Genomic DNA, 14,123 nt, shown 5'->3' with positions numbered 1-14,123 from the left:
TATGATGGTCTTCAGTGTCATTATCGTTATTGCTGTTGTAATGACTATATTTATTTGCATTTCCTTTATTGGTAAAATTTTCAGTAATATCTTCAGTACTGTCAATGATAGCGATCATTATAACCAGTCGTGGCGTGGATGGGATGAGGACTGTAACTGAGAAATATTTCCAGGCGTCTTCACTATGTGCAATGGCTCCAGAGCTGTTGTTATTCCTTGTTATTTTGTCCAGGAAATCTACTCGTTCTACTTGCTAAATCCTTCTTTCAAACGATTCGGTGCCCATTCCCCTCGAGGTAGGTCCAGACCAGCGGTTCTCAATGTAGGCTCTCAGTAGTGTGGATCGATGCACACTGCGTTTTCTGTGGCCCTAGCGCCAGTTTGAGCCTGCCAATCTGTGGTCACAGTTCCCCCCCAGCCGCCGAAACTCTGAAATTCCCCCTTAGCGGGGAATAGGTACCACCCCTAGTTGAGAGCCACTGATCTAGACACTGAATAGTTTGACCTGAAAAGGAAAGCATTGTATTCTAGTCTGACTTTGCTTAGGACTAAGTATCTCACGCTTCCTATACTGCACAAACAACTACTGTCAACTCTTTGAGACTTTTTTTTATTTGCACTAGACATAGAAACTTTTTTTTTCATAGGGGAGAGTAGGCTCAACGAGTCCATCATGCATGCCCGCCATAACGTCCGTTAACACTCAAAGTCTTCTGGTCTTTCGCAAACACCCTGCAACCTTCCTACTCTGCGAATCATCATCACTTATCTCTAACTACCATCATCAGGGATATTTACTTTCAAATACTTCCATTCTCCCATCATTTGTAATTCCATTCATTACTCCTCTTCCAGGTATTCATTTAACTTAGAATTTTACTCTTGCTAACATCTGCTCTCAAAAGCGAATGATTTTAAACCCTACCATTAGATTCCCTAAGTGTAGTACTATCCCATGTTCAAATGTCACTCATCCCACATTGCAAATACCCACTCACATTAGGCAACACCCTCCAACAACAACCCCGCCCCCTATCCACTTAAGATATTGAACAGTCTGACTATAATACCTTTGTCAGGAGTTCATTTCTTACACCAAACCATTCTCTCTTCTGTCTTAAAAAAGGAAAAATTCTTCGTTTATATTCTATCATAACGCTTAATTACTCTCAGCATCGCCTCTCTGTCGATACTGTGTTTTTTTTTTCTTAGTAATACATGTACGGCTTATTATTGTTCTTCCAAATTCAAAATTCCTCACATTCCTGTTCCGTAGCAAACTCTTGATCCAAGCCAAAAGTGGTCTTCACTTATCAATCCTTTCTCGTTATCTGTTGCACTTTATCAGTGTAAGCGTTCATAATCCCTTTATCTGTTGCACTTTCATTATCAGTGCTCATAACTTTTGATTCTTGTCCCGACCCTACCACCTAAACCTTTATTTTGAAATGAAATGTAGTACATATACAAGTGAGTGCGTTAAACTTTTTTTTATATTGAAAAGCAGTATCGCATCACAGTTTGGGACAGTAACGATCTATTGTATAAGGTAAATCTGTCACAATTCTTACATGCAGGAATATGACGAATAATTTAGCAGTTGGTTGTAGGCATTAATAAAATTGTTTGAAAAAATCACGTCAAAGAAAGTATACGTAAACCCGTCTCTCATGTCAGTGGCATGATACTTTGCGTAACTAGAGCGGGAAATTGTCGTGCGGTGAACGTGTTCACTTCGTAAGTATCGCTCAATATGCTATGTATAAGTACGTCAATGTTATTCTCACGTTTAGTATCGAATCCTATATAAACTTCCTCACAGACTACGATTCTGTAAGTTCTACCGCTTTCGGTCGGATATGATTCCTCATTGTACAATTAGCCTTGATGTTCAATATTTTTTTACTGTATCATTCATACTCTTGTATTCTTTTCTATCTCTCTTCTTCGTGTGTCTGGCTGCGATGTGCACCGCCCTATAGACAGAAGCAGACGATTGGTTGCGTCTATATTCATTCACATCCGGGATATTGGGCGACGATAATTTGAATAAGTACCAATAACCGATCATTTCACCCAAAACAGGTAATCGTAACAACAAATGTAACATATAACTAGCACAGACATAACGCACGTTCCTGCTATGAAGTAATTAGTAGACTCTTTGATCCGTTTTATATAATATATATCAACCATATAACATATACTACAGTATAAATACATATATGAATATAAGTATTAACAACTTGCAAATAATCCAGCAAACGGGAGGGGTAAGATGGCGAAAGCTCGGCCGGCCACCACTCTTGGCCGATGACGATCAGTGGCACCTGCCATTCATGCTATAGATAGCGCATATAAAAAAAATTCCTTTGCGCAGACAAATAAATCGGATATGAATGGCAGGCACACCTGGTGGTTATTTTCACAAAAAAGTTAAAATCTGGTAGAGAAATAAAAATAAAGTTGTATGAAAATGGTATTTCCTTCCTTCCTTCCTTCCATGCGTTTGTTATTGTCGTGGACAGGCCGTCCCGCGGAATACGAAATATTATAGCAGTTATTTCTTTATTTCGTCAATGATTCTTCTCTCACAGAGACAAGATTGTGATTTAGACAGATGTGACATGCATGTGATAACTTTATCTGGAACATTCCAGTGATTCCAGGAACGGAAAGGAGAGGAAAAAGGAAATTATCAACAGAAGACGACTTGGCACTCGAGGAGGAGGAAAATATCGACACTACGCAATTTAACGCAAATGCCTTCCGCTATATGGCGCAATTTCAGTTACTATAATTGACAGTTCATTTATCATTCTTCACTCGTATCCTCTTAACGCCAGGAATCGGCAAATTCATCGAAATTTGGCCAGATAACGGTGTAGCTGAAGTTAACTTCTAGGTACCTACTAGCTACTGGGTGAGTCCTCCGTCATAAGGTTGTTTAACCTACTTCCATGTGACCTGCCTTATTTATTAATACTAGTACCTACGTATAGGTATTTTCTAATCAGCGTTAATGCCCCTCAAAATATACTCGTCTTAATACCGACTGATGATCCCTGGGGATGTAATTAATGCTTCATTACCGCTAAAATGCTGCCAAGAAACTCACGACATTCTAGTACCTAACCTATCCTCACGCATTGTGACCAGGTCGAGTCAGGCATGTTTGACCCAACCTATTTGACGTAGATTTTTCGGGGTATTTTCGACCTTTAACGACGTACCCTGTGGGTAGAGTACAGAGTGAAGGGTCATGACTTAGTAGGTATGGAGGGTCCATTGTTGGCGAACCTCCCTTGGCTAGGTTAGGGCACAGCATCTTAGATTACTAGGTAATTGGTTAAGGTAGCCTAAATATTCCCTCTGAAATATCTACTTGGCAGCCCTCGGGCAGAGTGACGAGTCATGGCATATAGGGTAAAAAACCTCATGGTACAGGGGTGGACCATGTACGATTAATGTGTACAACCCCCAAAAAAGTACATTATAACACGTCCTGACATAGGAGATGGGCATCAGACGCGACTTGTTGTTGGTGAGAAAAGGAGCTAAAGACCTCTACTCCGGTGTTAGGACGCGTTATAATGTACTTTTCTTGGGGTTGTACACATTGATTGTACATGGTCCACCCCTGTACCATGCGGTTTTTTAACCTAGTACCCGGGATTGGGGACAGGGTCCCATGGGCAAAAGCTACCCGCCCCAGCAGGTTGGGTCGCAGCTTCCAAGGGTAGGTCTTGTTAGGTCATAGTAGTACCTACTAGGTATCCCCTCTGAAATACCTGCAAGAGCTACGATAGCACCTACTGCGTTCGTTGGTTAAGGATCTTGGCAGTGTCCCTTCGGCCCCTAGCTACCATACTCTCTTTCATCCCTACCTATTAGTACTGTATTGCCATTCATATTGTTTCTTCACCTGACTATCCACCCTCTCTAACAATTGTTTCATAGTGCAACTGCTTTGAGGTTTTCCTCCTGTTGCACCTTTCGAACCTTGCTATCATTTTCCCTTTCAGTGCAGAATCACCTCTTGGGTAGGTCCCAGCGCTAGGCCAGCGGCCTAACTTCGATATTCTATGCTATATTCTACGGTACCCCTGACCCCTCACTGTGCACTCATCCCCGAGGCAATTTATAGCCCTCCGGACAATCGGCCTTCATGTATCTGGAGCGGAATTATAGTCTAGTATCATATTAGGCAATTGGTTATATAATTTTTACTCCAATATCACAACCACACACTTGAGTGCTTTGTTTAGAACCAGCTGTTTGAACGAGTATTAAAACTGCATTTTTTTACCTCACATTGTTAGCCTATTGCATTTTGGACTTGAAAGTATAATTTTCCTAGCCCATTGTTTAATGTGTTATATTTGTTTTGTTAGGAAATGAGTATTTTAAGCGATAGTGGACCCAACCCTTATATTCTACAATTTTGGGGAAATCACATTGGGAAAGCAGGGTTTTGGGTTAGGGGAAATTTCAGACGCGTGAAATGCTAGGACATTAATCCCATTGAAAGTTCTTATTCAGAAAAGATACGAGTAGGGAATGTTTTCACACTGAAAGGTATCGTGCTCTAGGTTAAAGATCTTGTACCCTAGCTTAAGTTAGATGTGGTTGGTTGGATTTTTCCGTCAGTGCAGTGGAAGCATTCTAAGCACAGATTAAAAACTAGTTAGATCATAATTTCAAGTCTGAAATACAATATTGGTTTAAAGTAAAATTTTATTGTTAAAGCATAAAAACAAGACAGTAAATGTCTTTGTTACAGTAAATTTGTTAGATTTCACCATAATGCTCATTTTAAACCTATGAAGGAGATTCAAGAGCACAGCATAAAAATTCCAATATCAAACTGGTATTAAATTAAAATAATACTCATTAGACAACTTATTACCAGATTTATCATTGTAAAAAAGTGTCTAAGGGCTCCTACTGCAGCTTAGGAGACGAAGAATCATGGACAGAGTAAGATGAAAAATCGCAAGTGCCTATCTTCTTCCTCCTCTTCGTCATTTACCTCATCCTCCTTATCGTCTTCTGTATCCGCTTCCTTCAGTGGGAAGAAGAGGAGGAAGTGCCATTAGCCCTCTCACAATGTTTGGTTGGATTTTGAGTGAGTGCCTTTGTTCTTCAGGGATTGGTGACAGCATTCATTCACGTATGGGGGCTGGGATGTCTGCCGTAAGTAGGGATGACACCAGGTTCTCTAAGCATCATGTAAACCAGTGTCTCCCTGTTTCCTTCAAAGACACAAGGATTGCTCTCTACTCTTCTCCTGTATTTATTCTTGCCCAAGTATACAGAGAAAAGTTGGAGCCACCTTCTTGCCTGAAGTTTCATTTGCGACAGTTTGCCATGAATATGCTTTTATCATTCCGGTTTATCGAGGACTTTGGTGTTTGCGTGCATGATCCCCAGGTTGTATTGTGCAGAGAAGGTTATGTGCAAAAGGTCATTACATTACCATACTGCTGGTTATTGTCATCTGTATGTGTGTGATTGTGTGGACCCATGGGTGCTGCTTGGTTTGCCCAAAACTCCTGACATATTTGTATACAATAGCAACTTGAGAATTCATCTGCATCGTCTTACTAGTTCAGTTTTGGCCAGTCATATAAAACAGTTTAGGGACCTGGACCACGATTCTCAGTGGTTATAGTAAGTCAATCTTGGCTCTTTATTTAGCCAGTCAGTATACTACTGTATTATGTTTAATCATTCATGTCCACGGTCTGAGAAAGCTTACCAAGTCAGAATGGTGTATCAGTCTCGTTTGGGAGATAATCCAACTTATGCTTTAGGGAATCTGTTAAGGCCTGAGGATTCAACCCCTTCCGAACTTTGTCAGGCAGAATTGTTGAGGTTATTTGTTGCCATAACAGTCTTTTGTGAAAGAACTACTGCTCCCTTGTTGAAACCATTTGGTTGATACTCTCCGTAAGTTCCTCTTGAACAAAAAAAGCTCCTTGCCTAAGGTATTATTTTGGTATGAGGCTGGAGGTTGAATGATTGAGCAATTGTCTTGCACTTTTTTTGTCTTTTGAATCAGCAAGGCAGTATTCAGGACAAATGCATGTTGGCCAGGATGTGATGCAGGTAGACTTCAGAATTGGCCACACTATCTTAGTGGCCCCGCTCATAAAGTGCGACTCCCTCCCCCTCTCCCTTTTATTGAAGGGGGGAGTTGATGGTGAAGCTTTCATGTGAATTATTAATTTGACCCAGGTAATAGCTGCCTTCTGATTTGTGCTCCCTGACTTTATCTTTATGGCAGCGCTTGGTTCTCTGAAGTTTCCCTAGTAAGAGTTCAGATGCATCTCACAAAGGCTTGAGCCTCTATCAATTTTGCATCCCTGTACCAGATTGTGTAGGTTACAGGAGTCATGCTCCCCTGCTGTTGATAATACTTGGAACTTGGCATTTATGGACAGAGATTCAACTTATGAGTTACTTTAGAGACTTCCTACTTAAGGAGGACCCTTCTACAAGAAAGGCAATGGTTTGGCTTGTATTCTTGTAGAAACAAATACCAAATTTTTAAAGGTTTATAAACCATGGTCTTTTGTAATCCACATCAGCCACCTACCTTAGGCCCTGATGCTGAAGGAAAAGTGCTTGATTACGGTACTTGCCCTCTTACTTACATTTAACTACTGTTTTACCTCATTTCTCAGACCATTTTTAGCTTGTACTGAGGAATACCACATAAAAGGCTCCGGTTTGTATACAGATTGCTTCAAAAATTTCTGGTGTGTGATTTTCTCCAAAAGAAAGTTATGATTTTCAGGGGTCAGGAGTCTGTAACATCAGCATTCGTCTTGTACATATTGTTGATGAAGGTTCTGGCCAGACCTCGCCACAAATTGTACTCATGGACATGGAAGATCCAAGTCTGAAAGACCAGTCTGTGATATTGCTTGAGAGTGATGAAGAACAAGAAGAATTTCAACCAGAGGTCATAGATCTTGCTGATGATGATGATGGTGAAGATGATAGCAACAATGAAGGGAGAGTCTCTCCTGTAGAAGTCATTGAAGAAAAGGTTCCAGATGATGCCATAGTCGAGGTAAATTTTAATAGTAAATTTCATAACTTTTAAGCTATACATTTTGTCTGTGTAACAGCTGTCTAATGGTGGGATATTTGAGACAGCTACATGATGCTATGTGCTTTCTTTTAAGTTTTTGTTTCTTTTGCATTAGAATGAATATGTTTGTTAACAAGTAGAAATAAAAGCTCTTCTGCTATGCATGGTATAACCCATTATGGTATTACAGTTCTTGTTGAAGCATTGAAATTGCTACAGCTGAAAATCCCTGTTTGTCATCCAAGCATTTCCGTAACTGCTTGCATGTTGTACTGACAAGTTATGTGTTCTGCTGCATTTTGTAAATAGTTGTGTTTTTATTTTATTTTTTTTACATCATTTTCACCACTATTATGATTTCGATATTATTAATGCATATACTACTTTTAATGAGTCATGTCAAAAAGTCATAAGGTCACCTATTTGTGAATTAAGGAAAGAAGAGAACATAAGAGAGAAAGGAGGGAAACTAAGTAGACATGGGCATATGTGATAAAGGATTCCCCATTGCCATGCCAAATATTTGTTGATAATGGGCATGGGCATATGTATAAAATTTATACTCTTGAACAGTATATGTCAAGAAAGATTTTGTTCATTTAGACTCGAATTGTGGCTATTTATTCCAGCACTACAAACTTTCATCTTTTATGTCAATGAACTGAATGTTTATTTGTTCCGATACGTATACGAACCCTCGGTCCTTTAACAAGAGGAATGTAACTTAGCGGCAGCTGCTGAACCGGTCATAAGCTTCGAACAAGGGGGTTCAGTAGTTAACTGCTTGTCTGGCAGTCGGCAGTCAGCGCGACTGAGAGGAGAGGAGCCACTTTGCTTTCGGCCGCGCTGGTGGTTGGACGTGTTGCTCGCCTCTCTGCCCGCTGTATTCGTCGTATGCTTGGTTTGCTTCATATCGGGAAGATATTTTGCCTTTTTCTCTTACTAGTGTGCTTGTGCAAAACTAACGTGAGTACCTGGTGGTTTTGTATTATCATACTGTGTTTATTGTGGAATTATGGATTCCTGAGAGCCGGAAAGACCCCCTTGCCCCCCATCAACCGCAGATTGTGGCCTGGTGTGGGGGGCTGTAAGTATGGGGCCTTTCGGTCCATTATCAAAGTAGGCACTCATGAATTGTGCTCTCGGTGCCGAGGGCGTGAATGCTCTCGCGCCGAGCCATGTGATATTTGTATTGTTTGGTCGGAGGAGCAGTGGGAGCGCTATGAAGGGAGGAAGAAACCGCATAAGCCGGCCAGGGAGTCATCGGAAGGTTCGCCTGTTACTCCCATGGTTACGAACACGTCTTTTTCTTTTCTCCCTCCATCTCAGCTCCCGCGTATGGCTCCTTCCCCTTTGGTGGGGGTATCTCACTCCTCTTCCCTCGATCAGTCGAGTGTGGAGGAGGGGGCGAGGTACCCCGACGTGCAGTTGTATTCAGGGTCGTCCATTCGCTCGGGGTGGGAACTGTCCCCCCTGGGTGAGGGGAAACCCCCCCCCCCCCCACCCACATTAACCTGATTACCCTTTCTTCCTCAGATTTGCCTGCCACGGGGGATGATCTCGGCCGGGTCTGGTACTCTTGGGCTCCAGGGGACACCGAGTGTTCAGGGGCTGCTCAGTTATCTTTTGAGAGGGACCAGGCCAGTAACTCAATGGCCCGATCACGACGACAACCACGACGGTATCCACGCCAGGCTACGCTGCTCCCCCGCACCTGGTCTATACCCAACACGTGGCGATAGTTACCCCGACAGCTGCTGTTCAGGCGCCGTTGCTGGATGTTAAGAGGATGATTGTGATGCCGCCGCCTGGTTTTGCCGCTCTTGCTCCAGCCCCTGACTTCCGGTGTCCCTAGAGCTCTCCCTTAGATCTGCCGCCAGTACAGAGGATGCCGCTGGTTCCTGCCCTGCCTCCTGTTCCTGTGATCGCTGCTCCACTACCAGTTCCTGCCGCCGTCGTTCCTCCCTGTGGTGTTGCTGCCCCCACCCCAGGTCCTTCCGGACAGGTGCAGCCGGGCCCTGTTGCTTCGGCAACTGCCCCGGCTCCGTCCTGGATGGAAGACCTGACTGTGGTCCTGAGGAAGCTGACGAAGAAGAAGAAGAAGAAGGTGTCGTCGTCGTCTTCTTCGTTGGGCTGGACGGTCCATCTCCACAAGACGCAGTCACTCCTGAGATCCAGAGGTCTTTCGCTGAGGTTATTGCGCTGATTCGTTACCACAATGGCCTCGGGGAAGGATCGCCGCTCCCACCTTCCGAGCCTACATCTAGGTTGCAGTCATTCTGGGGACCCAAAAAGGAACCTAGGACGACTGTGGGTCTGCCGCGATCAGCCTTGGCCGACAGTGTGCTGAACCAGGTGGATGCTCTTGTCTCCAGACAGGAGGGTTCGCTCCGGTCCGGCAGGTCGTCCAAGCTCCTTCCCCCACCTCTACCACGACAGAGGCGCTTCTATGTGCCAACAGAGGACCCTCTGCCGCCCAAGCTGGTTAACCCAGAGCTAGCTAGGCTAACTCCGGGGGTGTCTCTTCAGCACCTGTTGTCAGAGAACCTGTGGTTCTCACAGCAAGAGGCACTTGCCTTGGAATCGACTGCCATGGCAGTATTCCAAGCAGTCTCTTGGATAGACCTATGGTCCCTCACAGTGTCTAAGGTCGCGGCCTTTTCGGGAAGTATCGCTCCTGAAGGGGACCCGGCCTTTGTGAGATTGTGCCAGTCTGGTGGTAGGGCCATCTCCTACCTGGCCCACCAGATGGCCAACCTGTGGGCCAACCTGGTTCTGAGACGTAGGGACGCTATCCTCACTTGAGTAACCAGGTCGGCAGGGCGCGAGGCGGCCTTGGGTCTTCGCAACGGAACAGTGCGGATTTCCTCCTCTCTCTTCCCCAGAGAGATGGTGGACGCTGCAGTGGAACAACAGCGCACTGACGACAGTGACCATCTAGTCCACCAGGCAGTCTCGAAGGCGGCTGGGCAGCCTCGAGCAACTGCGGCTAAGCCTAAGAGTTTAGCTAGCGCTTCCTCGGCGGCTAAGACGATTGCTTCGTCGAAGCCGAGAGGAAAGACTCTGCCTTCGACTTCATCTGCAAGGAGGGACCGTAACCAGCCCTCCTCCCAGCCCTCCTTCTCTCGAGGAGGAGCCGGGAAGAAGAAGTCGAAGAGAGGAGGGAAACGCTAGGGACGGCGTTCCTCCTCACCAGCTGCCGGAAGTCGGGGGGGTGCCTGGCGAGCCGTTGGGCAACTTGGCAGCGCTACGGAGCAGAAACCTTGATAGTAAATGTCCTTTGGGAGGGATATCTACTACCCTTCGAGTCTCGGCCACCCCTCACCTCCAATCTGGTCCATCTACAAACGTATGTTCCTGGTTCGGCCAAGGACGTAGCGCTTCGGCAGGTTCGGCCAAGGACGTAGCGCTGCGGCAGGTTCGGCCAAGGACGTAGCGCTGCGGCAGGAAGTAGAAGCCATGCTGAGCAAGCGAGCTGTGGAGATCGTATGGGATCAGTCACCGGGCTTCTACAGCCGACTTTTCCTGGTGGAGAAGTCCTCGGGGGGGCTGGTGCCCGGTGATAGATCTCTCTCCCTTGAACCGATTCGTTCGCCAGACTCTGTTCACGATGGAAATGACACACTCAGTGCTTGAGTCCATCAGGGAGAACGACTTCATGCTTTCTGTGGACCTGAAGGACGCGTATTTCCAGATACCCATCCATCAGTCCTCCAGGAAGTACCTCCGCTTCATCCTCGACGGGACGGTGTACCTGTTCAGGGCACTTTGTTTCGGTCTTTCAACCGCCCCACAGTGTTCACGCGAGTGTTCATTCTGGTGTCGGCTTGGGCCCATTCGGTAGGGATACATCTTCTGAAGTATCTCGACGATTGGTTGGTCCTGGCGAGCTCCCGCTCGCAGTTGCTACAGGACAGAGATCGACTCCTCAAATTCTGCCGCGATCTGGGGATCATAGTGAATTATGAGAAGTCCGATCTCGAGCCCAAGCAGAGGATGAAGTACCTAGGCATGCTGATCGATACGGTAGCAGGGCGAGTCTTCCCGCAGACTCGCGGATCAGCAGGTTCAGGGAGGCAGCCAGATAGTTCCTGTCCCTACAGGAGCAGCCAGCTCAGCAGTGGCAGGTCGTGATCGGTCACCTGTCATCTCTTGAGAAGTTAGTCCCTCATGGGCGTCTTCACCTGCAGTCTCTTCAGTGGAGACTAAAGGAGAGTTTGTCTCAGGCAAGAGACCCACCTTACTTCCCCGTGTCTCTCACGGAGGAGGTGAGACAGGATCTAGCCTGGTGGCTGGACGAAGGAAACCTTGTTAGAGGAGTGCCTCTTCTCCCCCCTCCCCTCCCCCCCGGAGATGTTGCTGTTTTCAGACGCGCCGACCGAGGGATGGGGCGCACACCTGGGGGAGTTGCTGGCTGCGGGTGTGTGGGATCATCACAACAAGCACCTTCACATCAACGTCCTGGAGCTCAAGGCAGCGTTTCTCGCTCTCCAAGAGTTCCAAGATCGTCTGATGGGACACTCAGTGGTGTTGATGAGCGACAACACCATGGTAGTGGCGTACGTCAACAAACAGGTGGGGCCTAGTGTCCCGTTGCATCAGTTGACGTTGCAGGTGCATGAGTGGGCTGTGGCACACTCAGTAGAGCTGTCAGCCTGCTACATTCCAGGCAAGAGGAATGTAGTAGCAGGCAAGCTCAGCCACTGGGATCAGGTGATAGGAACAGAGTGGTCCCTTCACCCAGACGTGGCGGAAAGTCTCTTCAATCTGGGGGGGTGTCCGGATGTGGATCTGTTCGCCACCCGGCACAACAGAAAACTCCAGGTTTTCTACTCAGTTGTTCTGGACCCATGGGCAGCTGCAGAGGACGCTCTTCAACACCCTGCTCACCCCGAATCTTCAGATGATTCTGGTACCCGGACCTGCTGGCTCTGCTCGCCGAAGCACCGAGAGAGATTCCCCCTTGGCACAACCTCCTGTGCCAGCCACACGTAGAACTGTTATCCACCATCTCTTGCAAGCGAGAGGCTTTTCTCGCTGAGCAGCAACAGAGATGGTGCATACCAGGGAAAGTGGTCCATCTTCTGTGGTTGGTGTTGTGGACGGGGTCTATCTCCTCTCAGAGCCACTCTTCAGCAGGTAGCGGATTTCCTCATTTTCTTTCGCCGAAAGAAGCTCCTCTCCGTCTCCGCAGTTAAAGGCTATAGAGCCACCTTGGCCCTAGTCCTTAAACTGCGGGGAGTTGGATATCTCCTCTTCCTTCGAGATCTCCCTCCTTATGGAGATCTTCGAGAGGTCTTGCCCACCCAGGGAACTCAGTCACCTGGGGTGGGATGTGACTCTCGTCCTTAGGAGTCTGACTCGAAGACCCTTCGAGCCACTCCAAGAGTTGTCAGACAGGGATCTGACCCTCAAGACCCTCTTCCTGCTGGCCCTGGCATCGGCGAAGAGAGTAGGGGAACTTCATGGTCTTTCCTTCGATGTAAAGCATCGAGGGGATGGGGATCTGTGACGCTCGATTTCGTCCTGGACTTCGTTGCGAAGACTCAGAATCCTTCGGTCCCTGACGACCGGTTCGAGTCTTTCATGATCCCCTCCCTGAAGGACTTCACTGATAACGATGCAGATGAGATGCTGCTTTGTCCTGTGAGGGCGCTATGGCGCTATCTGAAGAGAACTCGGCACCTCAGGCCTGAGTGTCAATGCCTCTTCATTAGCACCAGGGTTACCAAGAAAGAGGTTTCCAAGAACACACTTTCTTTCTGGCTGCGTGAGGTGATCAGGAGGGCATACGATGCGGATGGTAGTGACGACACACGTACCCTTCGTCCACAGCCCACAAAGTCAGAGGTGTTGGTCCAACCCTTGTGTTCCGCTAGAACTTGTCTGTGGCGCAGGTTCTGAAGGCAGGGGTTTGGGCCAACCAGACCACCTTAACCTCCTTGTACCTTCGGGATATTACCCACAGGTCCTTGGACACCTTTTCCTTGGGACCCGTGGTGGCTGCTCAACAGATTGTGTAGCTTACCCAGCTCCCGAGCGGACAGAACAACATCGCATCCTTGTGTGACTGCATGAATGGACGAGTGAAAGAGTGTGTGACTGGCTTCTCTTCCTCCTCTTTTCTCTCCTCTACCTGGGGGCAGAGGGCTGTGGTCGTCACTATGCTGAACAGGAAGCAGATCCAGGTAAGCTACACGACCGAGCTCCATCCTATCCCTTTCAGTAGGGATGGGAGCGTTTATCAACCACTCCCCTACAAGGGGGGGAATGGAAGCCAACAAGAGACAAACCCATGACTTCATTTTGGCTCTTGAAGTAGGAACTAGTTCTTGTTTGCTATTTATAAGAGGTATGCTGGCCTCCCTCTTATAAATTTGGTCCAGAGGTCTGACCACTGATCCTGCGGTACACACCCCAATCAGCTGGGCAGAGGGTAGGATCCCCCCCTTTGCTCTTACGACCAGGGAGGGAACGAAGGTCGGATGAACATCAGTCTGTTCATAAGACTCAGATTCCACCCACCTATAAGTGAGTCTTTCTATTGTTAAAGGACCAAGGGTTTGTATACGTATCGGAAAAAATCACAATTTGTCAAAAATTGTATTTTTCCTAACTATATAAACCTGAGGTCCTTTACACATACTCCCACCTCATGCCACCCCATGTTTTTCCTGGGCTTAAAGCAAAGTGACTCCTCTCCTCTCAGTCGCGCTGACCGCCGACTGCCGGACAAGCAGTTAACTACCGAACCCCCTTGTTCAAAGCTTACGACCGGTTCAGCTGCCGCTAAGTTGCATTCCTATTGTTAAAGGACCTCAGGTTTGTATAGTTAGGAAAAATACAATTTCATACAATCAACTTACCTGTCAGATATATACTAGCTAAGACTCCATCGTCCCCGACAGAAATTCAAATTTCGCGGCACACGCTGCAGGTAGGTCAGGTGATCTACCGTCCTGCCCTGGGTGGCAGGATTAGGAACCATTCCCGTTTTCTATCATATTTTCTCTGTCGCTTG

The 14,123-nt window shown here is 46.7% G+C and overlaps 1 protein-coding gene across 5 annotated transcripts in view; it reads left to right on the top strand.

Moving 5' to 3' along the window:
- Positions 1-1,930: 1,930 nt before the first annotated feature.
- Positions 1,931-14,123, top strand: part of LOC135222741 (tyrosyl-DNA phosphodiesterase 2-like) — a 97,367-nt gene continuing 85,174 nt past the window's right edge. For 4 of the 5 annotated variants that reach the window (XM_064260985.1, XM_064260980.1, XM_064260981.1 and 1 more), the window contains exons 1-2: positions 1,931-2,085; positions 6,803-7,081. In XM_064260985.1, coding sequence (XP_064117055.1) covers positions 6,887-7,081 — 195 coding nt within the window. In that variant the 5' untranslated portion in view covers positions 1,931-2,085; positions 6,803-6,886. Of the gene's footprint in view, positions 2,086-2,490; positions 2,924-6,802; positions 7,082-14,123 lie in introns of those variants that run through there. The other variant, XM_064260983.1, reaches the window with a different exon arrangement.

The sequence above is a fragment of the Macrobrachium nipponense genome, chromosome 8 (genome assembly GCF_015104395.2).
Source record: "Macrobrachium nipponense isolate FS-2020 chromosome 8, ASM1510439v2, whole genome shotgun sequence".
NCBI classification, from domain to species: domain Eukaryota; kingdom Metazoa; phylum Arthropoda; class Malacostraca; order Decapoda; family Palaemonidae; genus Macrobrachium; species Macrobrachium nipponense.
The sequence above is the reverse complement of the archived record's forward strand: the minus strand, read 5'-3'. Positions and strand labels throughout refer to the sequence as shown.